The sequence below is a fragment of the Rissa tridactyla genome, chromosome 12, assembly GCF_028500815.1.
Source record: "Rissa tridactyla isolate bRisTri1 chromosome 12, bRisTri1.patW.cur.20221130, whole genome shotgun sequence".
NCBI lineage: Eukaryota > Metazoa > Chordata > Aves > Charadriiformes > Laridae > Rissa > Rissa tridactyla.
Window position 1 is genome coordinate 9,823,432 of NC_071477.1, and position 27,511 is coordinate 9,850,942.

Sequence of the window (27,511 nt, forward strand, 5' to 3'; positions counted from 1 at the left end):
AGAGGAAGAAGCAGTTAGATTTTAGAATTAACAGATAGACAAAATACAAAAACAAATCCAATGCATACAAGCTTTTGAATGAACTACAAAACTCCTAAGTTCTATGTAATTCAAGTTAGGAAAAAAATTTTTACTACTTTTTGCTTTTATTAATGCTGTCCATAGCTCTTTTTCTCCCATATTACTTAACGGCATGAGGGTAGTTTCAGGACATTTAAGAAAGCTACAATCAATATTGAAGGTCCTCTTCAAGAATATTTCAGTTGGTTGTCTCCCTTTGAAAGTGGCAGCAGTATGTTGTTCAAATACACTTTTGTCTGCTCTACAAGCAGTCACATATCAGTGTCACAAGCTTTATGATCCCCACCATACAATACTGAATCAGCATGGAAGTTTGTGAAATGTATTCCTTAATCCAAAACAACTTATTGTGACAGATGGGGCAACATACAAACTTATTTAATCTATCCCAAACTTCCAAAGTTCTACAGCAGGATATCTATATCTAGTTTTTCCTGTCCATAGCAATCAGGAGACTCAACAAGTACAAGAGTCTGGCTACAAGATCTTCTGTTTATTTACCCAAAAATATAAGAGTCTAATTCAGATGGGCCTTTTAAACCAGAATCACAGCAGCTAAGCTAATTTGGGTATTTGCATCTGTTGAGCATTACTTACTAACTATGTGTGCTGTAGTTTGAAAGGCCAGCTCCACAATATTCCCATCATGGTCTGACGCTGCTTGATGAAAGACTGCAAAGATATTCTTCCAGCCTGAACGAATATTACCAGCTTGAGAGTTCACCATCTGTGCAATACAGCGTATTACCATGTCCCGAATAGTTGGAGATCTTAAAAAAAAAAAAAAAAAAGGAAAAAAGGAAAGTAAGACTTGACAAGTGGCACAATTTTACACTGGCACAAAGTAACTGTGCCACTTCCATGTACACGACAATCTAACCCACACCAAGTAACATCTTTAAAGTAGGACTAAAGCAAGCTAACACAAATTGCGGTGCATCACACCTGTTTTTCTTCATAATATGCTCAAAAGGCCTTAGGAAGTCTTTCTGGAAGCGGAAGTTGGCTAACTCTCCCTTCTCAAGAAATTTCATTGACAGCTGCCTTAATGAGTCTACTGCAAAGATGGCGACATCTTCATTAGGGTTACATCCAACCTAGAAGAAAAACATTTTCAAACACTTACCAACTAAAGTGTTACTTATGAGTAACAAAGTCATCATTCAAGTTTCATGTCAGTGCACTAAAAATCGCTAGCACATTCTAGTTTTCAGATATTTAGAAGATAGGGGGGTTACTTTCTGAGGGGTTTTTCTCAGTCATTTGATCCAACTAAACAGACCCATGGATTTTGTATGCAACAGGTGCAGAACTATAATAGCCAGCTAGACACTAAAAAAAAAGTAATAAAATCTTAGGTTAAAAAACCCCACCCCCAAACAAGGTCCTAAGGGTCTTAAGGAAAATAACTTTGCTGTTCCAGGATCATCTGTGTATATTTTAAAGGAAAATTAACTTGGCATTTGATCGGAAGGAGAAGGCAATGGCATAAAGAAAATTACAAATGCAAAATCATATCACGGAGTGATTAAAGATGATTCTCATAAACATTTCCATTTCAATTTATACACTTTAGACTTTTAAATAGGTGCTTTGTTTAGGCGCCTTTAATGGATTATTTTATTACTTTTTTTTTTTTTTTTACATATCACAACCTAAACCACTAAGAACATAGAAGGAAAAAGCCGATTAAAGAAGTCCTGCTATTCATGTATGTTCTGAAACTTGATTTAAAGAAATACCTTATTGAAGTGATCTCCAATCACATGCCAAATCCTTGACCACTGCAGCCTAATGCGATTCATGTTGTAATATGATATCTCCACTATCTTCTGCAGGCTGAACATGCGTGGGTGGTGTGGGGAAGCCAGCTCATCCATGGAAACAGCACACAGCCATCGGACAAAGTCAACTGAACATTAAAGCACACCACTGTTAGTTCAGGATGTTACACTGCAAGAGTTCCTGTAACCACCAAATGATCGGCATACATACCGATTGCATTTCCGTCCAGCCTAGTTGATCCTGTAAATATCCTACGGAACAAATAAATGAGTTGCAGTTTTAGTAGCGCATCCACAAGACTCAATCACATCTTAGTGCTGTAGGCAAATGTCAGTGCATCTCCTGGATGTACTTTACAGTCTGCTGTGCCACGAACTCTGAAATTGTTTTATTCTTACTCCTTGGCAGCAGTTCATGTCCTTCTCCTAGTCTAAGCATTCTCTCCCCTGCTGCAAGTCACAGTCTACAATGCTCCTTCCCCGCTGCAGGGAGCAGGCACAGGCTCACAATTTTATCCAGTGCAAGTAGTGCCAGAGCAGTCATTTGGGTGACAGTACGTTAAATTTCATAGGGAGAATAAAAAGATATGAAGGAAGCTCTGCTGCAAGACTTTACCGGATGCCAGCCACCTGCTTGATTTTTACACAGTTCAAGAATACTGTAAGTTATGGCTGTCAAAACAGACAGCAGAAAGACTACAGATGCACCATTGTCCCTTGCTCCCTTTTCAGCTCTTCAGAGTCTTGAGAGGAGTTCAGACCACTGATCATGGTTCATAATGTTCCCACGTCTTTCAGACTTTGATATGGTAACAGACACATTTATGTTACAATAAATACTACAAGTCTGAATGCAGGATTCTACAGACTTGCCCTATAGTTTCACTAATTAGAAAAAAGTCCCCTTCCAACGCATGGTTTATGATAGAAGCATCTCTTTAGACAAAATTTTAGAAGGACAGATGAGAAAGATAACGATTTAGACAAGAATGCAGTGACTAATGGATAAAGAGTTGAAGAGCAGCAACTGAAGAAATGCTGTAATACTGAAGTTCACAAAACTATTTAAATCATGTGATTTTCTTTGAAATAAGGGCATTTATTCATTTCAGATACCTGTCCTGTTCAGGCTAAACAAACAAAAAGAAAAAAGAAACCCAAATACACAGAATACACACACATAAGTTAGACAAAATTAAGAAACAGATTTGTAAAACAAAAATCGCTGAATACTGTAATACCAACCTAATTCTGGTCTTCACTGGCTTAGTCCAAAAAAAGGCATAAAAACACATACATACACTACATTGGTTATACTGCTATTTAACGACAGTCTTTATTTTGTGAATATTACATGCCTAAAGAGACTTATTGGGTCGAGAGAAAGCATCTAAGCATCAGCATCTTGCTCACAAGAGATAAAGGCTTCAAGAACAAAAATCCCTGTCAGAGTCTGCAAATAAAGTGAGGACTGTCAGTAACTTAAAGTCACGTTTTCCCCAGAAAGAGATTATATTCTCAGTACCTGTCTACTGCTACCACAACACTCTGTGAACTGGTCTCTCCCACAGACTCTTGAATGCTCGCCATATGCCGTTTATCAGCTCCAGTTCCAACAAGGTTACCTGCAATAAAAGCCATTAAAAACCAGTATTTAGCATCAAGAAATTGTGACTTTGTATTAACCCCAACTTTATAAAAGGAGACAAAGACAAGTGACTGCTGCTTCCAGTTAGCTTGTGATTTACATGAAGCAGATGGTGCTTTTGCCAGATCTGTGCCAGATGATTACAAAATTAAATATCCAGTAAGAATTATGGGGGTTTTTTTCCCCTTAGGGCATTGTGTTTTGACCATCATGTTTATTAAGTTAAGATGATGTAATGCTGTTAAAAATTGGAAATTATAAAATATTATTTTAAAATATTAACTCTAAGTCAAATATGAGTAGTTAACGCTGGGCACAGTTCTGTTATATTCAGCATCATCATCGTGTATAGCATCAATTCCAGAGCGTTTTCAAATTAAAAGGTTTCCTTGATGGTTTTCCAAAGATTGAGGCAACTTTCCTTGTCCCTCTAATTTACAGCTTAAAATCTAAGGTTTGTTTCTTGCACATAACGCAGGAACAATAGGAACTGGAACAGCAAGCCCAATGTGCAGAGTTAAGAAATTCCTTTGGAAAGCCAGTTATCAATCATTGAAACATCTATTATTCCTAAAGGTAAACAGCTTATATTTTTACTATTAAAAACAGAGCCTAAAAAGAAAGAACTGATAATACTGGTAACAAAATCATGACTTAGTAAGTATGGTAAAACAGTTTTGACAAAAACATTCCAGCAAATAAATCTGAAGGAGTTTCTCTAGATATCTTAACCCGATTACAAAGGTAGAACATATCTGGTAATTACTAATACACCTTGAAATATAGGGTTCCGTTTTTTAAGTTTCATTAATCCAATATAGCTCCTCCTGGAAGCAAGTAATATTTTGTAACATTAAGCTTTCTTAGCCATCACTTATATGCACATCTTTGTGAAGTCCAAGATTACCAGTCTTACCTAATCCCAGGCCCATAAATTCTTCCCCTCCAGATGCATAGCCTTTAATGCTTCCTTCCCTTTCACGCCCAGAGCCAGATAAATACCGCGTTTTCACTCCAGTTCCTATAAGTTGTGCTAGTTCCAGCTGGCTAATACATTTCAAGATCTAAAACCGAAAGATATTTAAACATTGTGTTTCTGGATACCATTATATTTTTTTTCTTAACATATATTTGTATTTAATATTTATAAGCTTCCCAGGTTCTCTAACCTTTAAAACAACTTTGACAACAATAACAGTTTTGATGTTGCTGAAGCATTACTAATACAACTGGAAATAGAGCTGAGTGATTCATTCAACATCGCCAGCTGCCACAAATCATTCCAATACGAGAAGAAATAAACAGTACCCAAAAACTTAACTTCGATCTCTAACTACTAGAGGAAACCCTTTTTTTACTTCTCACGGCATAACCTTCAAAACTATAAATAACTTGGGAGTTGATTTTCTAGAGAGTTCATTGTCCCAGAGAGATGAAAAGACTTATTGCAGCTGCCACTTTGGGTAACAATGGTCCAAAGTAGACAGTGAAAACATCAAAGTTGTGGCTTGCCATTAGCACAAGATTGACCATCTCTTCTTTCTTACTCCCCCACTGCAAAATCCCTTGGACTGGAACAAGCATTTGTGAGGGTACGCTGTAAGCCAGGTCCAAGTAATTTGTCAGCTAGAGTACCTTTTGGATCATTATCATGTAGCCAAAGACTATTGCCAGAGAACATAATGCAGCAGCTATGCCCCTTTTAACAGCAGCGCAGATTTAGATCTGATTAAAGAGCTCCTGGAAAACATGCTTTAAGAAAGTCTGTATTATCCTGATAACCTATCCATAGCTATCCCCCTCCAAGTTATTTTAGCCCTAATTTTTCATGTGGTTGTCGTATAAATGTTGCCAAACATTGCACAAAGTCTAAACAATATTTTTGTTTACATGAACAAGAATGCAATAGTTTCTGTGCAGAATTCTCTGAAGTCAAATGAGACTTTAATATGGTTCTAATTCCATATCAAAAGTGCTTACAAAAATTACAATATTTGTCACACAATGTCTATAGGGTATACCAAAAAACCCACAGTGCATTATTTTATATATATGAACATCATACACGCATATATCAAAAAAACCACTAATAAAATAATGCACTTGCATCTACATTCTAAACAGGGTTCTGACACACACTGGGAGCTAAATGCAGTTACTAAAGACTGAAAGTAGTAGAAGAATCCTGCAAGTTTTCAGAGGACTTTTCAGGCAACGCAACTGCCCTATTTAAACTAATCAAGTTTTTACCTCATGCCAGGAGTTGCCAAGATAGTTGCCATCTGTGTGAGCGACTGTAATAAGCGTCTTAATGGTATCTATGTTCTTCTGTTTCATTTCTGTAATACTGGAACTGGCGGTCAACAAAGAAAAACGAGCAAGGGCCTGTACATAAGCATCTCGTTCGAGCTACAAGACAGAGAAACAAGCATCGTAATCAAGTCCCTGAAGAGCTACAGAAAGCTACTTGTCCAGCCTGCGTACAAAACTTTCCTTCTGTGTACAGTTGGCACTACTAGAGCACTTTCCAGCTGGCGGAGAGTAGGAGGCAAGGTAGCAAACACTCTTAATAGGAGACTCGGCAACAAAAGGAAAGCAGACTTGAAAAGCTCAAGGATATCAAGATCTTAAAAGAAACTAAAACGAGATTGTAATATTTTATTTTACCGTTTCAAGAAACTAGATGAGATGCTTCATTTTCTATGTATAAGTTGTTTGTAATTCTTATCTCCCTCCCAGTGCCTACACCACCTGTAGCAGGCTCCATGCTGTCTCATACACACCTGCATTCCAAAGATACAGGCTATTCTAATTGCACATCGTATTCCTTCCAAACAAAGGGATGCAACTTCTGTGTCATCACAGTTCTGCAAGCCAACACTGTAAGCTGCCAGCAATGGAGTCCATACAAGCTAAAGAAAGGAAGAAACTAAATTCAGAAATCTATTATGATTTTAGCCCAAAACACTAGGTAACTGAAAGCAAATGTACCCAAAGAGTCCACCTGTTGCGTTACTTAACTCTTCAAAGTAATTTTCCACGCTTAAAGCTCTTAGCAATGAAGATACAAGAACTTCACACTCACTTTGAACATAGGTCTGACGTGATCCAGATGAGTGGCGCTAGTAAAAGGAGCCTTTGCGTGGCTTACAGCCTCCATGAGGGCTTTAGCTGTTTTAGCCATTTGTTCCATCTCCAAGTTGTACAACAACCTCCGCTGCTTCTCATTAGCCACACCTAAGGGGAACACCACACGGTTGCATTGGTTTGTTTTTTTATAAGAGCATATCCCATGCCTTCACATTGAGCACCACAAAATGTTAAATAAAGGTATTGCAAATGAACCGTAAAGATAAAAATCTTCCGGAATGTTAGAATTCAGGAGGCTGTCATAGGCTGCAAGCAAGGAACTCCAGCACTAAAACCCAGACCACAACTCAAGACTTTGTTCTCTACACAATAACTATTTCAGCCCTTTATTATATGCCACATTATGACCTAATCACTGGAAGTCAGGGCAGCATACTCTGTTAAGTCACTCTGCCTCTAAAAATGGATGGAAAATCCTTCACCTTCTTAGGCCGACATCCTCAAAACAAAACTAGCCCTCACCGACTTTATTTATAAAGTAATAGCTTAGTGTTTCTTTATCCTTATACTAAAGGTTGCAACTTCACTTTTCAAGCAAGTCAATTTCGTTCCTATTTTGATCTAGGAAACCTGCAAACAGCACTGAAAACACTAAAAAAACCCCACTATGCCGAAGATTCAGATTTCAATAATTTGAATTAAATTAACACCCATTGTTCTGAGTCAAAGCAGAGTACAGCTAGGGATACTAGTTTCAAGTGTACTCTACACACAGAAGTCCTTATTTGGTCTAGATGAGGACAGGTGACTATAGGTAATGAAAAATTCTCTGATCTCTCCCTTTTTCAAACGTTATCGCAAGGACTGTGGCACTTACCAGCCTCTGAACTATGACAGGCTATTGACAGGGAGACAAAAAAACCCAACCCAAAACAATAATCCACCTGTTGTCTAGCACATAGAAACAAGAAGTTAACTTGCAAAGTGCCACCTTCAGTTATTCTACCATTTTCCCCTCACACTTTAATTTAAAAAAAAAAAATCCCAGATCTACTTTCTAGCGCCTCTCTGCAATGGTGCCAGATGCACTTACACAGCTATGTTTCCATCAGAGAAGCAGCAGCATTAAGTTATAACTGAACCAGTTTCATTCCAAATATCTGTATTAGCCATTCTAAATGCAATTTATATATTGCACAAAGATGCTTTCAAAAAGGGATCTGAACGCCACTATGCCATCCTGAAAGTTACTGCAATAGTTCAAGAGCACTGTGGTCTTTCCAGTTACTAGTTCCTTCTTACTTGGTTTACTACACTTGGTTGTAATTGCGTATTCTTTTGTCTCTTTCATTGCAATTTTCTTTCCTTCTATTTCTTCATAGATTGTGGATAAGTACTCTACTGGCAGATCTTTACTGTCATTGATTCCTCGATTCATTTTAATGTATTGCTCCTTTGTCATTTTGTTTTTTACCTGTAAAAAAGAATGGAAGTTGGATATCAGATTTTGAATGCAAGTTCCAGGGAAATTTGAACTTTTACAAGGTTGTTTTTTTACTTCCTACCTGTGGACTGTGCAAGTCTGTAGTCAGCATTATAATAGAGTATGCCAAAACATAGGCTGTGTCAGCACTGGCAAATAGTGTTTGCCTATGAGAGAAGAAGAAAAAAGCCACAAACAGGTTTTTAGAGCCCTAATTCCTCAACACCTTAGCTCTATTTCTATGTGCAAGAAAAACACCCAGAAAGGCTACGCATTCAGCCTAAGAGCTAACAGAGCCTAAAATTAGTCTTTAGAAATGCATGAAGCTCCAAGTGTTTCAAAATGCAAATAAAAAGGGAAAAAAAAAACTATAAAAGCATCTTCTCCCCAGTTTGAAAACTAGCAATGACTGGAATCTTCCAAGAACATTCCCAAAAGATTATATATTATCCTTCTTTGGGTAATCCTACAAAAGCTAAAGAACAGCTTATTTTTCACTCCTAGGGTTTCATAAAGAATCATACAAACCCAACCCAGTGATGCACCAACTGGACTAAGGAATGGGCACCAATTAAGCCTGAACACCTTGCTAAACTTTAATGCGAGTGTACTGCATTAGAAACAACAGCAACACTGCCTACTTTATGTCAACTAATATATATACATTTTGCTCAACGTCTAGTGGGCAACCAAAAACACGTGTAATATTTTATTAGGTATTATTTTTACCAATTGCTACTGCTTATTACTGCTGTTTACACTCAACTGATCTAAATTTGTTTAAAAACAGAACAGCTAACACAGAGACAATTTAACATGCTTAGGGCTTCCCTTTTCCCATAATTCCTTCTAGCAAGTACTTGGGATTTAATGAAATAGCCAGCATCAGTATATTTTCTATCCAAAGTTTCTATTTCACCTAACTGCTGAAGAGATTCAGCACCAATATTAGCAACAAGACTTGCTCCTCATACAAGCCTGTAGAAGTTCCTGACCTGGTACGACTGTGAGTTGCACCTTGCCCCTAGGGGCCACAAACACCATGGCCATTCTTCAGGCACTCATCCAATACAAAGGTTTTGAATTACCGTTGGTTGCACTCAATATATCTAGCAGCAAACTTCTCCATTAATCTATCGATCTTCTGGGCTTCACCTGGCAGACGAAAGCCTTCCAGGAATATACGTAGAGCAGAGACAAAGTCTTTTCCACAGAAATCAAGCTGGTCTACATAGGCATACATTACTTCCTTGTTGAACTTGTTGCTTTCCCCAAGAAACTCCCCTACTTGAGTCTAAAAACACAAGAGACAGTTATTACTGTGTAATCCAACTGCCAGCTTTGCAAGAAAGTTTATAGCACAAGAATTGCACAGCTGCCAGTTTTGTAAGACCAATATGCTTCACTGAGCAGGCAGAGCAACCGTTAGAGGGATGACAAGAAACCAGTGTCATTAGAAAATGCCTTTAGTCTGCATATTCTTGCTTCCCTCACTCCCCAAGGCGAGATCTGCATTACTGTACTGCCAAGGAAAGCTGAACTGTGCCCAGTTTCACATGCAGAGGAGAATGCTTTGCCACTGCAGAACGTGATACTCCTTTGCTGGCAAGATACCATTAATGCAGATAAAATGCATGTTCCCATTTATGAGGAATCCCTTCAGCACTTTATTGTAAACACAGCTACTTTACTAAAAAGCCTGGGACAGCAAGTAAATAGAAAATAGCATTGGTATTAAGTATCTTCATTAGAACTCTTACACTTTCAGTTATCTGTTAATGAAATATCAACTAAAGAGAGAGTGCATGCAGTCATCAGAAGACAGGGGAAAAGATGATAGAGGCAAGAGTATTAGTTATCTTATGTTGCACGTAATCTTACAGAACAGAGGCGTTCTTCTTGGTGCAAAAATTGTGCAATGTCTTCCGCTGTAGTGCCAAGCATTCCCTGCTCCTGTAGATACTGTATTCCTCTCTTTGGTTTTTTATTAAACCTATTCAGACAAAAACATGGGCAAATTGAGACATACAATTGGAAAATATCACAACCTATAAAGTTTTAGTTTTACAGAGCCCTTCAAAACCAAAGATTCTGTGCTTTAGGTCTACGTCTTTTTTTCTAGTTAGAAAAACAAATAATCAAAGAATGTGCAACAACTGTATTAACTGTATCACAGCATAGGCTGCGATAGGATACCTCCTAAGGTACATTCAGTTGCCGATAAGCTTAAAAGTTATTGCTGGGAAATTAACTTAAAAACTGACCTTTGTGAAATATCAGAGTTTCCATGAAATGTTAAGAATGTTGCTGTTAAAGACCTTTTTATAGCATTTACAAACATAAAGATCTTCAAATTAATGAAAAAGAAATAAAGCATAGCTGGACAATGACTTAATTCTCCAAACTCTGTTTCAATAGAAGACAACAAATGGTGAAAGAGCTGTAAGACAGCATTAAGCCTGCCTGCTCAAATCAATTTTTCTCTCTGTATACACACACTTTTGTGTGGCTGAACCAGCACAAATGAAAGCTGTGAAACAACTCTCCAACTCCACCTAAGATTTCACTGAATTCCTTTTAACTACAAGAGCCTCCAGCATTAGCTTTTGACAACAGCAGGCAAGAGTCTTCAACATTAAGATAAATATGTAAGTGTCCCTGCAGGTTTCAGCATGTAAGACCATGAGAAGCAGTATGGTTGTACACATAGTTTGTTTTCCTAGTGAACTTTTATTTTCCTGTCATACTGGACTTACAGTTCTATCCCATGTTCAATTATTTCCTTTTGTTGCTTTATGACTTCAAATTGCTCAGGATCATCTGGGACAGCAGTCTGGGTACCAACACTTCCGACTCCTGACGACACAGTGGAGTCCAAGGAACTGACACTGCTCCGTCTCCCTCCACTCTCAAGGCATTTACCCTCAGCCATTTCCTGTTCTGATGGTTTATATGAACCTGTTTATAAACGGGGCAAGACTTAATTTATCCTGTTCAGTCAAAAGCTTTTAGTTATAAAACTTTTTAGGAGAAATTTGTGAGTCAGTATTTTTATTTTACCATGTATACTTTTTAGCAGTCTACACTACATGAAGACTGATGCAATTCTAAAATAATCCATGAACAGGCAGAAGATCAGCAGCAATTATGGAGAAATTGCACTTCAACTTAGCAACTGCAAGATTTGTCACACCTCTCTACATAAGCCAACTTTTATAGCGTAGACAATGGCCTGGCTAAAGCTTTTAAACAGAACCTGGTTATTTGAACCAGACATTTGAAGAGTCCGTGACTGCAACAGCATTAACAGTTGTTTGCAAAATACTTCATTTGTATAAACAAATCATTATGTAAAGACCTGGCATCCACACTTCTGAATAGTTCCTAAACAGTGAATAAACACAAGGACAAGCTTATTAAACAAATTAGTCTCTCCATAAGGAAACAATCTTACCCAAGCTAGCCTGATGGTTGGGGTTCACATAAAGGTCTTTGCTCCATTCTACCATACATTTTAAAATAGAAACCAAACATTCAAGTCCTTTTTTCCTCAGGCTTAGTTCCTAAAAAATAATAAAAAATAAAAACAAACACCACATCAAAAACCCCAAACAATATATGTATATCCACAAGTTTTTAGAAGGCATTACATCACACCATTCATATCTTAGGAAGTTCGTCAGTTAGGGGGAAATGTATTGGTTATACAAAGTTTCTGCCCCCGACTACTTAGGTTGGATACATCCAGGCCAAAAGCAACCATAACCAGAGTGACACCACAACACATTCCAGCTGCTTTAGGCAGATGGTCTACTGACAACTGATGAGTACAACCAAGGGTCAATATACACTAAATACTAAATGCAACCCCTTTGTTGCATGATGACCATTCAGTAAGCCTCTATAGTGTCAGATCTCTCCTCAAGCAAGACAAGCGTCTCACTACCTTAGCTCTACAGTAAAACATTTCTATTTAAAATCTGAAACACAGGTCTCCTGGTTTTTACTTCTGTTTTCTGATCAAAGGACCACAGGGGGTAAAAAATAAATTAAAAAAAAAAAATCAAGGAAGCACTGATACAATTCTAACTGAAGGTGTGAGGTACAGTCAGTTCTGAGACCAACACTGGCACCAAGTTCACTTCAGCCCTGAGAGCCGCTAGGCTGGCCTAGAAAAACAGTGCTGTAGGACAAGGCCAACGTCAGAAAAACCTGCTCTTTCAGAAAGCAGTCTATATTCCACTCTCCCTCTAAGGGCTAGGAAAGTATAATTCTAAAAATAAAGTAGTTGTGGTGGAGATATGGCACAAACAGTTTGTGCAAAGAAAACAAGATGAAGGTACTGCTGGTTCATAACCCCCAAAAGGAAAGTCACTTGAGTAAGGCAGAGGAAGACTCATTTGATTCTCTCTCCCATGGCAGCCCAACAAGAAAGCCCAGAACAAGCCTAGCGTCACAACGGAAATATGCAGCAAAATCACCAAGTAAATTAATTGTACTGCTTCAGCACCTAATTGCAAATTAGCTAACTAATAAAACGTAAGTAACATTAGTAGGTTACAGAAAACACGAACCACTGGGAGCATCAGTAATGATGCAGACAGCACCATTTATGAGAAAATAGTACCTTATCTTCAAAGCTGTTTTTCTTACCTGTAAAGGCGTCATTCCCAACTCATGCCCACTTCGTCCTTGTGCAATTTTGGACAAATCATTTACAAGGCGTTCAAATATATTAGCAGCATTTAAATCACAGTCATAGTTAACATAAATATCGACTACACACTGGGCATCTTGAAAATAAAAGAAAATGCAAGTATTAGGATTCAGTGTAATAGCATTTTTAAAAAGAATCTGCCACTTGGAGCAGGCAACGGGGATGAATCCAGACATTTCACCCAAGCATTATGGGAGCAAATCTAATTTTTCCACACTTAAACATTATATCTGGCATTTGTCTGCAAAATAATTTTCATTTGCTGCCAGAGGAAGTGACTGCTTTTCACAACAATGGAAATACCTGCACAAATTCTAGTTAAAGTCTGAATCACCATCCATTTGTGTTCAAAGGAACTTGAAGAAGTCTCTAGAATATTCAGGAAGATCTCTTTGAAAAACACCTGCAAAATAAATGAGGTAAAGAACATGATGATCTGAAACTTGTTACAACCATGTCAAATGCACAAATTCATTTCTCTTCAGTAATTTCGCTTGAAGAGTATCATCTCATACCCATCTCATACCCATCTCTCATATGAAGAGTATCATCTCATACAGTAATACACTAGTTTAGTAAGCAAACAAAACTAAGACATTAACTTCTAAGTTCCAGCTGCCTTTTTATCATTGCAGTATTTTCATTTGAGAAATAGAGCATCATTCAAATGATAGATAAAAAGACTCTCACCTCAATCTGCATTTTTAAATGGGTCTTAAAATTTGAAAGCAGCGTGAGAAAGATGGCAAGAGAGAGTTCAAATACATCAGGAACAGAAGAGACTCCATTTTTAGATAATGCTACACAAAGATATTGCTTGATTGCATTGATGAACATTTCGTGTGTCCTGAAAACTGGACCAGCATTCTGCAGTACCGAGAGAAGAAGCTGGAGAGACACTATCTTAGAACGTAGTTCATGGGATCTAGAAAAAAAAAACAACATTAAACATATTTTTATTGTATTTCTGAATAAATACTTGTATTCAACATGAGCACTATAGCATTTCTGCTGCCAAGAAGAAATGACTACTATTTTATTTCATTTCAATGCCACAGGGCAGGAAGGGTGGAAATCAGCCTGCAAGTGATTTTGGAAAACATCTACCATCTTAATTTTGAGATTTTTCTGGGAGTATTAACATCTTAGACCAGGATAACAGATGCAACTCAGTGCTACTAAGAAGCATTCCCCGACTCCCCCATCAATAGCTTCACAAATACTATAGTCAAGGCCACTTCAACTGATAAGATTAATAAGCCCATTACACAAAAAATCCTCAAATATTAATTTTTTTAATAATTTGAAGCAAGTTTCAATCCTAGATTCATCAAGCTAATTGAAACAAGGGCCTGACAGGTGAATTTTGAATACCTGCTTTACTATACAGCAGCTACTTAACCGTCTCCAAAAGCTACCTGAAGAGGACAGTGTAATAAATACAATCTCATTACTTGGGATCTGGTGGTCCATCAGCAAGCGGTTTCATGGACAGCTTGCACAATGACCTGAACACAAGGAAGGCATCCTTTTGTAGAACGTGGGAAAATTTGGCAGCGGCTTGTTGTCCAGATACATCCGTTTCCTTGAAAGCAAGAAACACAATGTTAGATCCTCAGTGAGATAAAGGAACAGAGCAATTAGGAAGATTTCACAGCTCCTCTGAGAATTAGCTACAGATTATAAAAATGGTACATTTGGCAAAGTTTAAGTCTAAACAGGACTACAAGCGATCTGGATCTTTTCACACATATTGACCAACTCTTCCGTTCTGCCCCCACCCTGTATTACAATACAATTAACATAATCAATTTTAGAACAGTTGCTGCTTCCTTTTCAAGCCTGAGCAGGACACATACATTAAAGCTTCTGTCCCTTCCCTCCCCAAAATCCCACTGTATTAGTTGGCATGATAAAAACATTTCTCCTTTCCTAAATATACGTTAGCATCCAGTGAAATAATTTACCAGATTCTCAGTGGAGGAAACAGATTGCCCATCATCTGGAATCCCGTTTGTTTGTACATTTTCACCACTAGAGCCAGGAAGAGCAATATCTGCAGTCTCTAATGCAGGTAGAGCCTTAACTGTTTCTGTTACCTGCTTTTCTTCAGCCACTAAAGGGAAAAGAGGAAAACTGATTAAAATAATCTATTGAGCTTTTTTATCCCATGACTTTGTGAAGCCCTACAACCAAGTGGGATAGAAGCAGCACTGGTAAACTAGGTTTCACAGCTACCAGCAAAAAGAAGAATACTGTGAGACAATAAAAACCTGTTCGTACTGCCTTAGTAGGTGTTCTTGATAGATACTTAGTAAAAAAAAAAATAAATAAATAAAATTCCATGCTTTTATAGTCACAGGACCAAAATTTTGCCAATACACGTGCATCTGTTTTACTTCAGAAGATTTTTCTACCTTTCACAGCTGACGTGACCACATCTTCCAAGATGCCTTTAACCATTTCCTTTCCTCCGTCAGTTGCTTCCTCTAATGAAACACAGAAAGAGATAATTTTGAATTAGTAGTTTCATTTAGGAAGAAGATTAAAAGGAGAAACATCATAGAGGCAGAAAGGTTAAAAACAGATTTTCTTCTACAGTTTTCCTGTAAAGCCATTTCCAAGAAGTCATACAAAAATTCCCACTGCTGTTATTTCCATCGTTTAAATCAAAGCACTAATATTTTTAATGCTGTGAGATTTTGTCACTTGTATTTACCAACTGTTACAAACTTTTAGTTTTGGAATATTCTATGTTCCTAATTTGGATACAATATATGCTCAGGATAAGTTCTTCATAACACACATTATTTTTACCACAGGACTTCAATTACCTCAAAGTGATTCTGTCACTTCCCACATACCGTGATTATTCTCTTCCTTTCCTTCCCCTTTATCAACCTAATCAAGTCAAATTCCATTATAATTCTATATACATAAGCTATATATAGTTGTACTAGAATTCTAGTGAAAACGGGAGCCTTTCTTCAACGGTTATAATACTGCAGACAAGCTAAGGGTGGCCTGTATAATCTGAATAACTACTGAGAAAATTCAATCAGGACTTGAGCCAAGAACCCCAGTCACTTCTCCCCAGAATAGCCTGAAAGAGCATTTTCCAATAGAAACATTATAACTGAAAGCAACAGCCACAACCTATCCTTGTTCACCTGATGCTGAAAGAGTCAAATCCTGCTCCAAGGTCACATCTCCATTTTCTGCCCTCTCAGGTTCACCATTCGTTAATTCCACACTTACAGAACCAGGGGGTTTGCCCTCCTGACAGCTGTGCTTTAACTGACCCATCTTCGGAGACTTGGACACCACTTGAATTGCAGGAGACTGGGACTTCTGCTGATTTGTTTTTTCTACTTCTCTGGATTCTTGTATCTTGAAAAAACAATATGAAAAAGTTAATCTAAGGCACAAAACACAATAAGGGAAAACACGTCTATGGTGACTGATGTTCCTTTCTGAATTCACGTGTTCACAAGAAACAGTGAAAATATAATCACTTGACCAGTCAAATTAAAAAAATGTCCTTCAAGCTTATTTTAAAAGCATCCCATCATTTGTTTATACAAAGCCATTTGGCAGAAACTACAGTGTGAAACCTTGCTATCAGCAATAAGCTTCATATTTTATTTCAGTCAGTACACTTCAGTATGCTACACTGCAGGATTTTATTTTTTTTTAAGTTACGAATCAACAGATATCCAACTACAGTGAGAGACCCATTAAAAATAATAAAAAGTTTTCTGTTCATTTGTCAAGCCTAAACATTTGAGATGAGCAAAAGTAATAGTTACATACAGCTTGATTTTCCATCCGTGTAAAAATGACATTTAACATCTGCGTAAGGGTAGCTTTGGCAGTTGTCTGATTAATAAGATTTTTACTGGCCAGATAGATGTTGTAACAGGTTCTAACAGTCTGAAGAATTGTTCCTTCATGAATTTCTATATATGGAGATGTTACTGCAGTGAGGAGAGCCTGAAAAAGTCCATAACACAGTGAAAATTAGATCTAAGCAAGTAGGCAGCAGTACACTTCATGCAGGTCTCTCATAATAATAATGGATTTGTTGTGAAACACATATCTGTTTATGAGACTTTATAAGGAACTTCTAATTCTCTGAAACAACATTTCAAATCAAAGAAAGTTTAACAGAACTTCCAAATATCTCTGTCCTCTCCTGAGCTGTTGAAGTGTTTTATCACAACTAGTTTTCCACTAAGGGAGACATTCCACCTCCAAATGAAACAGATACCATTATATTCTATGGCTTAATTTCTGTGAAAGGGCCAATTGGTCTACACTGACATCAAATTAGATTACTAGAAGATTCACCAACTTCTAACCTCAGCTACCTTAGCCCAAGTACATTTCAGAACTAGAAAACACAACACTGGTACTACTATGCCTTGTTGAGAACATGTACTGCAAATCTCTCTGGAAAAATGGACACAAGAGCAGACCGGCTAGAGCAACATGCCATGATAGCGTATCACAGCTACAGTGCCTTCATTTGAAGGCTGACAGCAATTCATTGCCCTAATGAAAGTGGGCATCCCTAGCCTAGGAGATGAACATTGAGCTGTCTGCAAGACAAAGTCTCCAGACCATGGTTCATCCCAGAAAGAAGGACAAACATTTATAAAGTATTCCCTTATGTTCTGTTTCACCAAGAGGAAATACATTTCACATACCAAGTCTGACCTGGTGACAGCCTCCCTAAATTCAATGACACGTCTAACAGCATAAGAAATGGAGAAACTAGGCTTTAACTAGAGCTTCACATTAAATTTTTTTCAGTTACAAAATCAAAGACAGAGAAAGCAAATTAATATTGCACCATAACGAACCAAATAAAATACCTTAATTATCTGCAGTTGTACTCCTTCATCTGTTTGAGGACCCTGGAAGCAATTGCAAATGGTTTCAACTATTCGGTCAATCAGCCGTTTTCCAGGAGCTCCGCTGTCTGGAGCATTGCCAGTGATATGTCCATATGCAATGAGTTTCTACGTAGAAAGAATGCAGGTTAGACAACCATATACTGTTAAATAAAATACAGTTAAGTACATCATGAAAAGGGGGTTTTAGACAGCATACCTCACTTAACCAGTTTTAACACAAAAATTTTACACCATCAATACTCTGGCTACCAAATACTTGGACTGTTCATACAACTAGACAAAACAGATTAGTAAATGATACAAACTTCTTCCACCAGACCACTTCTTCCTACCATAACCAGACAATCTTTGTACCTATTCACAACAGAAAGGTTCTGTCCTCGAGTTGCATTCATTTTTTCTGTAAGAATCTAAGGAGGAAGAAAGTAGAAAAATTCCAGAGTCTGAACTCCCATGACATCAGCACCACAAGAAACACCATGGTAAATATTCCACGTAGAGCATCACAGATGAAACATCTTTACTAAATAATGTAAGCGTTTATGAGCTTCAATAAAGCTCTGCTTCACTATAAAACACCACACACATTTCTGACTTTGACAAGACACACTTTCAGCCAAGTCTGATAACCTATTTTGCACGGTTTATGCATCTAGGTAATCCTAGTGGGTATCGGCACAGCTGTATGTACTCAGGACAGTATTACTTCTTCACTCCAACAACACACAAGATTTTTGTAACTGCATGTTTCTCCATTTCACTCTGTCCAAGTTACAGAACAGTTACCTGTAAACAATCCAGTGAAGTACTGACAATGCGTGGCGACTTTGACTGGCAGGCCAGTTCAAATGGAAGGAAATATTTATCTGCTTCAATGAAGTTTGCTTTTGGGGGAGCAGCAGTGCCTTCTCTAGGTCAGATAAGAAGAGTTATTAATTTTTCTAAACATGTGCACAGCATACTGCACTTCCTCCTTTTCTAAATTTAAAGCTGAATAGTACATAGCAGCATACAAATGCAATGCAAGTCTCTCTCACACATACTTTGTTAAAGAAAGTTCAATTTTCTTTAAAAATCAATATCGCATCTGATCTTTTTCATATATTCTTCAACTTAACTCTTCCCTCACTACACTCCAACACTGTCCCACTACCTGAAATATTGTGGAACTCCTACACAACTTAAGTGATAAATCTATCAAAGTTGTTATGAATTAACTAAACAGGGCCCATATGAGGAATACTAAGCAAAGAGAAACACATTGGGGGCTCATTTTAAGTCATAGCACAGTGCTGGAAAAGTATTTTAAAATTTGGATTTAAGTAATATTTAAATTTGTATTCTTGATCTACATAGTTAAAAGCCTATACTATGAACCAGAGGGTACCAACTGCTCTTCATGATTTCCTGTCAGGCTATATTAAGCCCAGTAAAGAGCAATGAAAAACTAGCACCTTTTAGAAGTTTTGCAATTTTTTCATAGTGAAATTCAGAGACAGTTACGGTTTGAGTACTCATACCAACTGTCATTGTGTAACTGGAACACGTGGGCCATATAATGTTTTTGGCAGAAAGATGTATAACTGGGTATTCACAAATTCGTTGCCATAATGTATATACACTCTTACATTTCCACTATCAAATTATTCCACTTGCTGTCTTCTGGCATAGATTACAGCAATTAATAATTTACCTTTGCTTTTCCAGCTCTGCTTTTATTTCATCTGGAAGAAAGAAAGAAAAAAAATCAAAGCATTTAACACAACAGAAGTTATCATTATCAATAACACAGATAAGGAAAATGTAATAAAGCAAAGCTGTTTCAAACCAGAAGTCTTACACTTCACTATTTGCTATTCCTTTCCTGTAACATCTTCAGAGATCAGAGACAGTTACACCATTTATTGGAAGACATATCTCTCAACTTCTACATGAAAAAGCTAATTTTTTCCAAACATTGTCAACAAAAGAAAACACCAGTATAGTACGCAATTTTTATTGAAGCGTAAGCCTACATCAGAGAGAGCTCAAGTCTGCAGAAGTCTTTACGCCACTGCACAAACCATTAGTTCAAGGCATCAGACCTTCCTGTTAACTACAATGCTAGTTAGCCTGCTTTTGTTAAACCTCACAATATGAGATCAGCTGACAAACAAACTCCCAAGAGATAAATCTTAAATGCATGCTGTCATTTTGCCAGCAGAGCTTTTTTTTTTTTAAAAAAAAATAAATCATACTTTTAGGGAGCTTTCCATAAAAATTAATGGGGGGCGGGGGAGGGGAGCGTGTCTTTCTCATTTCTATTGAAAGCAGCAGCAAATCCCAAAGATCCTAGTATGGCTTTTTGAGGATTTCTAACATATCACCATGAAGCACAGACCAGAACTGCACTACACCAGACGCGGCATAAGCACATACTGTGAACACTGACAAAATATATCAAAAATAGCACACACGATAAGGCTGTACAGCTACAATCATTTGTAACACCCCGTGGAGTCCTGTCCATCTCACCCTGTCTCATACACGCCTGGAAATGATCATGTCTACAAACTTGTTTCAATTGCGAAGTTACCAGAAACGGATCATTCACTCAATACTTGTTCTCCACAACTCTGGAGAGGCACCACTGTTTGGGATTAGATGTTCAGAGGATTTCAGTGCTGTCTGTGAACCTCAATAATGCCTTCTGCCCCATCAATACACAATACATCAATACACAAAACATACTAACGAACAAGGACTGCAAAAAACAAGTATTACAGGTTTTTGCATAGTCCTGTTTTTCACTGAATATTACAAGAATTAATCCTTGCAGAGTATGCCTATTTTGTAACACTACTATGCCTATTTTATAGGGGAAAAGGAAGCAAAATGCAGAGGACACCTGTGTAACTACAAGCAGTGAGTGATGATAAACTACATCCAGGATTGGGACTCGCTATTCTGTCTGCCATACTCTCGTTAATGAAAGTCAACACAGTCAGCAGTATGACATCCATTAGCAATAAGTGACGTAACAAGACCTGAACGAACATTATCCACCCTATAGTCAGCAAAAGAACAGACAGCAGAAAAACTGAGGAGTCACAGACCCCAACGCGTCATGGCTCTGCTCAGAAACCCACCATTTTCTAACCACAACCATCATGCAAACAACCATGCCCGGTACTTTGAAAGGACTGCACAAGCCAGCAGCAAGGCAATGAGCAGAGCCAAGCGCATACCCCGTGTGCCTGGGATTTCAGAATTAGAAGTAACTTTGCAGCTCTGCGACAGTGCAAACCCAGCGTTGTCATCCCCTAACACTTCAGGCTTCAACTGGTAAGGAGAGTCAACACAATGGAGACTGTTGATAAGAAATAACCAATTTTGTAAAATTTAATACTGTACAAGAAAAACAGTGTCATCGTCAGCATATGTTATTCTCAGCTCACTTCCACATCTAGGGTGTAACCAAGTAATGCTATTTTTTTCCAAATCTCTATATCCCACTGAAATAATTTCTTTCTTTCAGAGAGATCACTTGCCCCTTCCAAATTGTTTGTTAGCAAAGCAGCATAGCAAAAAAAGTTTTGAATCAAAACTTCAGGAAGATTTTAGGAGACGTGATCATGCCCATCTTTACTGATAGTTATATTATATATGGCATTGGACAAATACTTAAGGATAGAGTCCCATATTAGAGCAATGACAATTTCACTCTGAGAAATACTCCATAAATTTTAAAAAAATAATAAATCTAACCAAGGCCTGACCAAGTTCCCCACAATTTTATTATACAAAGGCTTTTCTAAAGCCATATAAAAACATCTGCACCACAAGAGTTTTTCAATAGATAATGCTGGCAGAAAAGAATAAATGAAAGGACAAAAGCAAGTTACAGGCATGCCTCTGCTACTGATTGCATAAAAACAGTTTGGAAATCTCCACATTTGAAGCACTCATTTGGTGGTCTGACCACCAAAAGTGAGCGAAACAGAAATTGTTGCCTAATTGAAGTCTGTCGCCATGAAGAGCTTGCCAAGCCCCAGACAGGCACAGCCAGCTTCCAGAAACCTACTGCCATTGCCACTCTCCTCCTCCAGTCACAGGACTAAGGGGCACAGCTCCATTCCCTTCCACAGCTACTGAACAGTCTGAATTCTGGTCAAGGTCTGGTCATCGCAGCACAACACGGACCCCTCACTCGGTGCTTTTGGTACTAGAGCTACCCGCTGCTTTCAAGGCCAGGAACGTACCAGCGTACATCGCATCTACTTCAGTCAGAAACACCTCCAACTCGGGGCACTGTGCGTGCTGCCCACTCAGAGCAAGCCTCTCAGCATTCCTACCAGGCAACACAACTGGAATAACAAGCAAGGCCTTGCAGCAATTTCTTCCCGAGCTTCTGGCCATAATAAGAGCAGGACGAAGCTCATTCTCAGAGTATCTACCGTTCTACGTTAGGTGGATGGTTGAAGTTTGTTTGTATTGAAAACTATATATTAAAATGGAGGAAACCACTGCCTGCCTGCAATTAGATGCAGCCTATGTTAATGTATGGTCAAGTTTGTCCTAGTGGAAGCAAACTAGTTCCTGTGCAGAAAATGGCATAGCTTGTGTTAGAACAAGGACACAAGCAATGTCTTCCCATAGCTTGCCAGAACACCGGACAGCAGTGCCAACACAAACACGTGGAGCAGCAGCAAAAGCTTCCTCCCCCCGCAACCTGGTAAAGTCTACAGCATTACCTAATTCCAGGCTGCCTTAAATAAAAAAACCCCAAACCCTGCATTTATTGGTTCTATCGATCTACAGAGAACCCTTTAGAAAAGTCTGCCACAACAAAGCCAGACTATCTCCTCTCTGCGCCGGCATTCTCAAAACATGCTAGCCAAGAGGCTACTAAACTAAGAAACGCAACCTTATTTTAGACATCTGTCACTTATACCCAGAGACTTCTTAAACACACAACTAGATTCCTAAGTGAAGGCATGGTTTAAGAGATGATTTTTTTAAAACTCATTAACAAGCTAACTAAACAAATTCTGGTGTTTACAAAGCTCAAAGATATGTACCTGGAGGTGCCTAGGCAATTAATGAAGGTCATATAACCAGGTTGGCTGCACAGTATGTCATTAAAAACAGCCCTAAGAGGGCAAGAGTAATAGTTTATATGAGAGACCCAGGCACACAATTAGCATTAGATCAACAAGAACTACTGTGATACATACTGTCTGCATCCCCCTGTAAGTTTTTCGGATAGAGATTATTTCAGCAGATTTACTAAGAACCATGTGTACCTAGAGCTCCATGTAAATGCTTATTAAGCAACTATTTTTATACAATACACTGGCTGTCTGTTGAAAACAAGTTTTCTTAAAAAACACAGTTTTCTAAAGCAGAGCAGAACAGCTTCTCTGTTTAAAAACGTCCATTTCTCCCAATCTCTCCTGGGGCCTACTGGCAACAAGAGTACGGGATACAACCGTTACACCTACTGATGAAGAAAGAGACTGAATGAAGGAATCTATTCAAACTCTGCTTACTCAACACGAACACTGTAGATTTCAAAGGAAGGGGTGGACAGAGCAAAAAAAAAAGCCAACCACCCCAAAGAACACCACTGGGAACTGGTTTTGTTCCTTCCACACTTCTTGTGTTTACGTGCTATCTGAGCCCATGTTACTTCTAATTTCTACAAAGCCATGACGGTATTTTGCAGTCCAAAACTGCACAGTGTTAGTCCAGTGAAGGGTATATTACTGGGAAAGGAAGAGACAAACAGGGTAAGAACAGCTTAGAATTAGAACAATTAAAATGATTAGAACAGATTAAAATTAGAATGTAAGAATATCTGTATTTCCTACATAAGAATACCTATATTTCCTACATAAGAATGACAGCAATTTTCAGTAGTAATTTACTTAAGTTCTCAAGAGTTGAACACATTCAAAACAATAAAGAACTCATGTAAAAAAAACCAAAAGCATCATTCCCACAGTAAGAAATATACTCCTCTGTCTCACCAAACAAAAAGCTTAAAGCAGATGTAATTAACAGAAATAGTACTGAAGTAACACTACAGAGGAAGTTTTAGAAATAGTTGCAGGTTAATTTATATTAGGTGGTTGTAGAATACACCAGTTGCTCTCTATTTAGAAAAAAGATGCGTCATAGACTTCCCTAGTACCAAGAGCAGATAACATTTACACATAACCCATGCCTGTGTCGACTGGTTTATAAATGGTACAGTACCTCAAGGCTCCATTAAAAAGACCACTGTATAAATAAGACAGCACAGCAAATGGAATTTAGTGAGACGTCAAAAGGGACTATTCGAAGTATGACATGGAGAAAAGAAAAAAGATCACAGCTGACACAATTACCAGTTCCATAGAGTTAACTCTACATTTCTTTCAATTAGAATCAATTTTACACAGAGTTAACTGGACTTTTTTATTATTATTAAAAACACTGAAGCTTCTTTCATCCGTAACTGTTCGCGTAGATTACAAAGTTTGGCCTGAATTCCTCAGACTGCAAGTAATGTTCTTCCCATGTTTCCTAGCATAGTCACTACTGCACAGGGCTTGATAATTAAGCTAACACTTTTGAAATCGAAGTCCTACTCTTTATATTAGATAACTTCAGTAAATGTAAATAAAAGTGATTTTTCCATTTGTGTGAAAAAGAGCTTAACCTAAACAGAATTAAGGTTGGGGGAAAAAAAATCAGATGTAAATAAGAAACCACATTCATGTTGTTAACTTAAAATAATGCAGCAACATTCACCAAATATAGCAGAGATCCTTTAGTGCAGTAATCAAGGACCTGCTAGGGCAGGACGGTTGGGCAACAGAAGGTTATCTTTTCATGCTGACCTCTGCTTTAGTCTCAGAAAGTACATGCGCTTTTTTTCCAAACAAGATTAGCAAAAAAAAAAAAAAAAGTCCATCATCACAAGCATTACCTAACTTCAAACATACTGTACCTTAAAATATACATAGAATAGTTATAATCCAACATGCAAATGCTAATAGATGGCTATCGCACAGTACCCACCCCCCAAAATCATTATCTTTGATGTGTCAGTAAACATAAAGACCTTCACCAGTAATCTTTCAAGAAAGTTCCCTTTCTCACCCTCTCAATATATTTACATAGCAGAAAAACAGGTTCCCTGTCCTGTAACCGAGTTGGGTGAATGCTGGGGGAGTTCGGGAAGAAATCAGGAAAAGGAAGTAAGCAGGAAAAGTAGTCTCTAATGTCCGGGGGCCACATGTGTTACACTATTACTCACAAAGTCAACTTTAAAAAATAATAAAATACCCTTCGATCTGGCTCCCCTTCTCTGGATATACCACCACTACAATTAGCTCCTACAAATTTCCTGAAGCTGTGGAAAGGAAGATAAAAACGACAGCTATTTTTCAAGGTTGCTTTCACAATGCATTTGACAGAACTTGCATCTGGCCAGTTTCCTTACATACTCTTTTCTTCTGCTCTGGATACAGTAAGTCTATTCCCCAATTAAAGGAAAGCAAACAAAACTGTAAGAGATATGTCACCTCTGCAGAATAAGAAAGGCCACAGCGAACTCCAACTGTAAGAGCTACACTGCTTCACCCAGCTTATTTTTTGCCCTTCGTGATACACCATCTGTTTTCAGAACTTTAACACAGAGACCTATATCATCGATTTGTACTTGCGGGAGATTTCAGGACCAGTCCACCAACTTCACAAAAAGTATTTTCAGTTCCGCACGACACCACAGACATTGCATGTATTTGGCTACACTGCTAACAGTTTTTAGCCAGTGCAGCCCTGAACTGGAGATAGGGTGTCAGAAGATGACTAGCCCTCGAAGATTTGACGCTCCATGAGTCCAGGGCCTTAAACAGCCTGCTTCCTAGTTTAAAAGCCTATAATTCGTTTTCTCAAAATTGGTTCTAAAGTGACAAACTCAAATCCTTTTTATTTCATACCGAGATTAGAACTTAATAAAAGAGATTTGTGGGGTCTGTCCCCCCGTATTTGCACCTCTCGTGTTAGAGACACAACTTTCCCCCCTTCCCAAAGTCCAGAGCCCGGCCAGGGCCCCGCCGGCAGCCCCGCAGCCGGGGGCCTGGCACTCCCCCGCATCCCGCCGGGGACCCGGCGTGGCGGAGGGCACACCCGGGGCGGGGGCGCCGGTGACACCGCCTCCCGCCCGCACCGGACCGGGCCAGCAGGGTCTACCTCCCGCCGCCGCCAGCGCTGCCCTCTGCCCGCCCCGGGCCGGCCCGGCGGCGGGGGGGACCCGCGGGCCGGGCCGTGCGGGCGGACTCACCCAGCGCCACCTGGCAGGCTCTCCGCAGCTGTCCGTGCGGGGGCCGCTTCGCCTCCTTCTCCGCCAAGATCTTCTCCAGGGCCCGCGACACAAACATGCTCTTGGTGCGGGCGTCCTGCTCGCGGGCCGGGGGCTGCATGGCGGGGCGGGGGCGGCCGGGGCCGGCGCTCAGAGCCTGCGGCCGCGCCGCGGCCCCATCACCCGGAAGAGACGCGCCTCCCTCAGCAGCCGCCACCGCGCCACCGCCACGGCGCCGCCATGTTGGCACCGTCACGTGACTCAGGCTACCCCCCCCCCCCCTCCCGCGGTGCCGCTCGGGGCGGGCGGGGCTCGCGGAGGGGGCGGGGCCGGGGGAGGAGCCACCGCCCCCCCCGTGCCACTCGCCGCCGGGCATTAGGGGACATTTCCGCCGCCACCCCCCAGCCCCGGGCTCCTGGCGAGCTGCTAAGGTAGTCATAGCGATGGGTGCCCTCCCCAGGGCGGGTGTCTGCCGGCGGGGCCGGCCCGGCCTCGGAGCAACCCCGAGAATGGCTCTCCCCCCCCCCCCCGGATTCTCGGAAAAATGGTCCCTTTTTCGTGTCCCTTCGCGGTCTGGGGGCAAAATCCCACCACGTTCCCTGCTGTAAGGCAAGATGCTTTCGTGGGAAGTGGTCTGTTGGGTCTCGGGTACAAATTTCAGTATCAGTAAGGACCACAAGTACAGTCACTGCTGCAATTATTTGTATTAATTAAGTTATAATTACCGAAAGGGGAGTCACATTACTATAACACTAATTTTTATAACGCTTCTAATCTAAGCATCTCAACATTTGCATTATCACTGTTAACTTTCACAGAACGAGCCCTGTGAAGAGGCACTGAGAAAGTACACGTGAGAAAGACCCGAAGTCGGATGTTAAAGAAGAATCACTAAAAATTAAATGTCAAGTCCCAGAAACTGAGTCTCCTCTTATAACCTTATGCCCATTTGCATCTTCTCCCTTTACGCTTTGGCCTGTGAGGGTTTCTTACACCCAAAATCAGCCTCTGGACTCTGAAAGCCAGTATAATCTTCGAAATAATCTGCAGAGGTAATTTACTCCATTGACACCCTCCACCATAACCTGGCAACCATCACTGGCACACAGTTATCTCTTCCATGTCATTCCACAATGGACTTAACCAAATTAAGATGACCGCATCTAACTGAGAATACAGGGGCACATTAGATTATCTAGATCATAATTTTATTTCCCGAGCAGCAGGACTAGAATTCTTTAAAATGTCGTTAATGGATCCTTGTGTCAAGTTGTCAAGAGCTGCAATTTTTGTGCTAGAAACCATGAAGAAAGGCTCCAAACCCAACCACCTCTGCAAAGCATTAGTTTAGTGTTATTTCAGAGGGAAAACGGACAGGTGCTTTGTGACCACTTCTACTGTCCAGAGGTTCGTGTGGACTGGTTCACATAGAGCTGAGGACTCCACTTGTATGGAAA

General features: G+C 39.4%; 1 protein-coding gene across 3 annotated transcripts in view; it reads right to left on the reverse strand.

Moving 5' to 3' along the window:
- The window catches only part of ARFGEF2 (ADP ribosylation factor guanine nucleotide exchange factor 2), a 35,831-nt gene extending 9,523 nt beyond the window's left edge, over positions 1-26,308 (reverse strand). For 2 of the 3 annotated variants that reach the window (XR_008468985.1, XM_054218280.1), the window contains exons 1-27: positions 26,037-26,307; positions 19,416-19,446; positions 18,509-18,632; positions 17,681-17,827; positions 16,617-16,796; positions 15,974-16,193; positions 15,221-15,292; positions 14,771-14,919; positions 14,258-14,388; positions 13,494-13,728; positions 13,107-13,206; positions 12,740-12,879; positions 11,541-11,649; positions 10,843-11,044; positions 9,968-10,079; positions 9,175-9,380; positions 8,169-8,253; positions 7,906-8,077; positions 6,599-6,750; positions 6,297-6,425; positions 5,764-5,922; positions 4,430-4,577; positions 3,391-3,490; positions 2,077-2,117; positions 1,824-1,993; positions 1,027-1,178; positions 679-851 (exon numbers count right to left, since the gene is read on the reverse strand). Coding sequence is in view for 2 of the 3 variants with exons in the window: in XM_054218280.1 (XP_054074255.1) it covers positions 679-851; positions 1,027-1,178; positions 1,824-1,993; positions 2,077-2,117; positions 3,391-3,490; positions 4,430-4,577; positions 5,764-5,922; positions 6,297-6,425; positions 6,599-6,750; positions 7,906-8,077; positions 8,169-8,253; positions 9,175-9,380; positions 9,968-10,079; positions 10,843-11,044; positions 11,541-11,649; positions 12,740-12,879; positions 13,107-13,206; positions 13,494-13,728; positions 14,258-14,388; positions 14,771-14,919; positions 15,221-15,292; positions 15,974-16,193; positions 16,617-16,796; positions 17,681-17,827; positions 18,509-18,632; positions 19,416-19,446; positions 26,037-26,175 (3,778 nt within the window). In the remaining variant the exon portion in view is untranslated. Of the gene's footprint in view, positions 1-678; positions 852-1,026; positions 1,179-1,823; positions 1,994-2,076; positions 2,118-3,390; positions 3,491-4,429; positions 4,578-5,763; positions 5,923-6,296; positions 6,426-6,598; positions 6,751-7,905; positions 8,078-8,168; positions 8,254-9,174; positions 9,381-9,967; positions 10,080-10,842; positions 11,045-11,540; positions 11,650-12,739; positions 12,880-13,106; positions 13,207-13,493; positions 13,729-14,257; positions 14,389-14,770; positions 14,920-15,220; positions 15,293-15,973; positions 16,194-16,616; positions 16,797-17,680; positions 17,828-18,508; positions 18,633-19,415; positions 19,447-26,036 lie in introns of all 3 variants that reach the window. The other variant, XM_054218281.1, reaches the window with a different exon arrangement.
- Between the last annotated feature and the right edge of the window lie 1,203 nt (positions 26,309-27,511).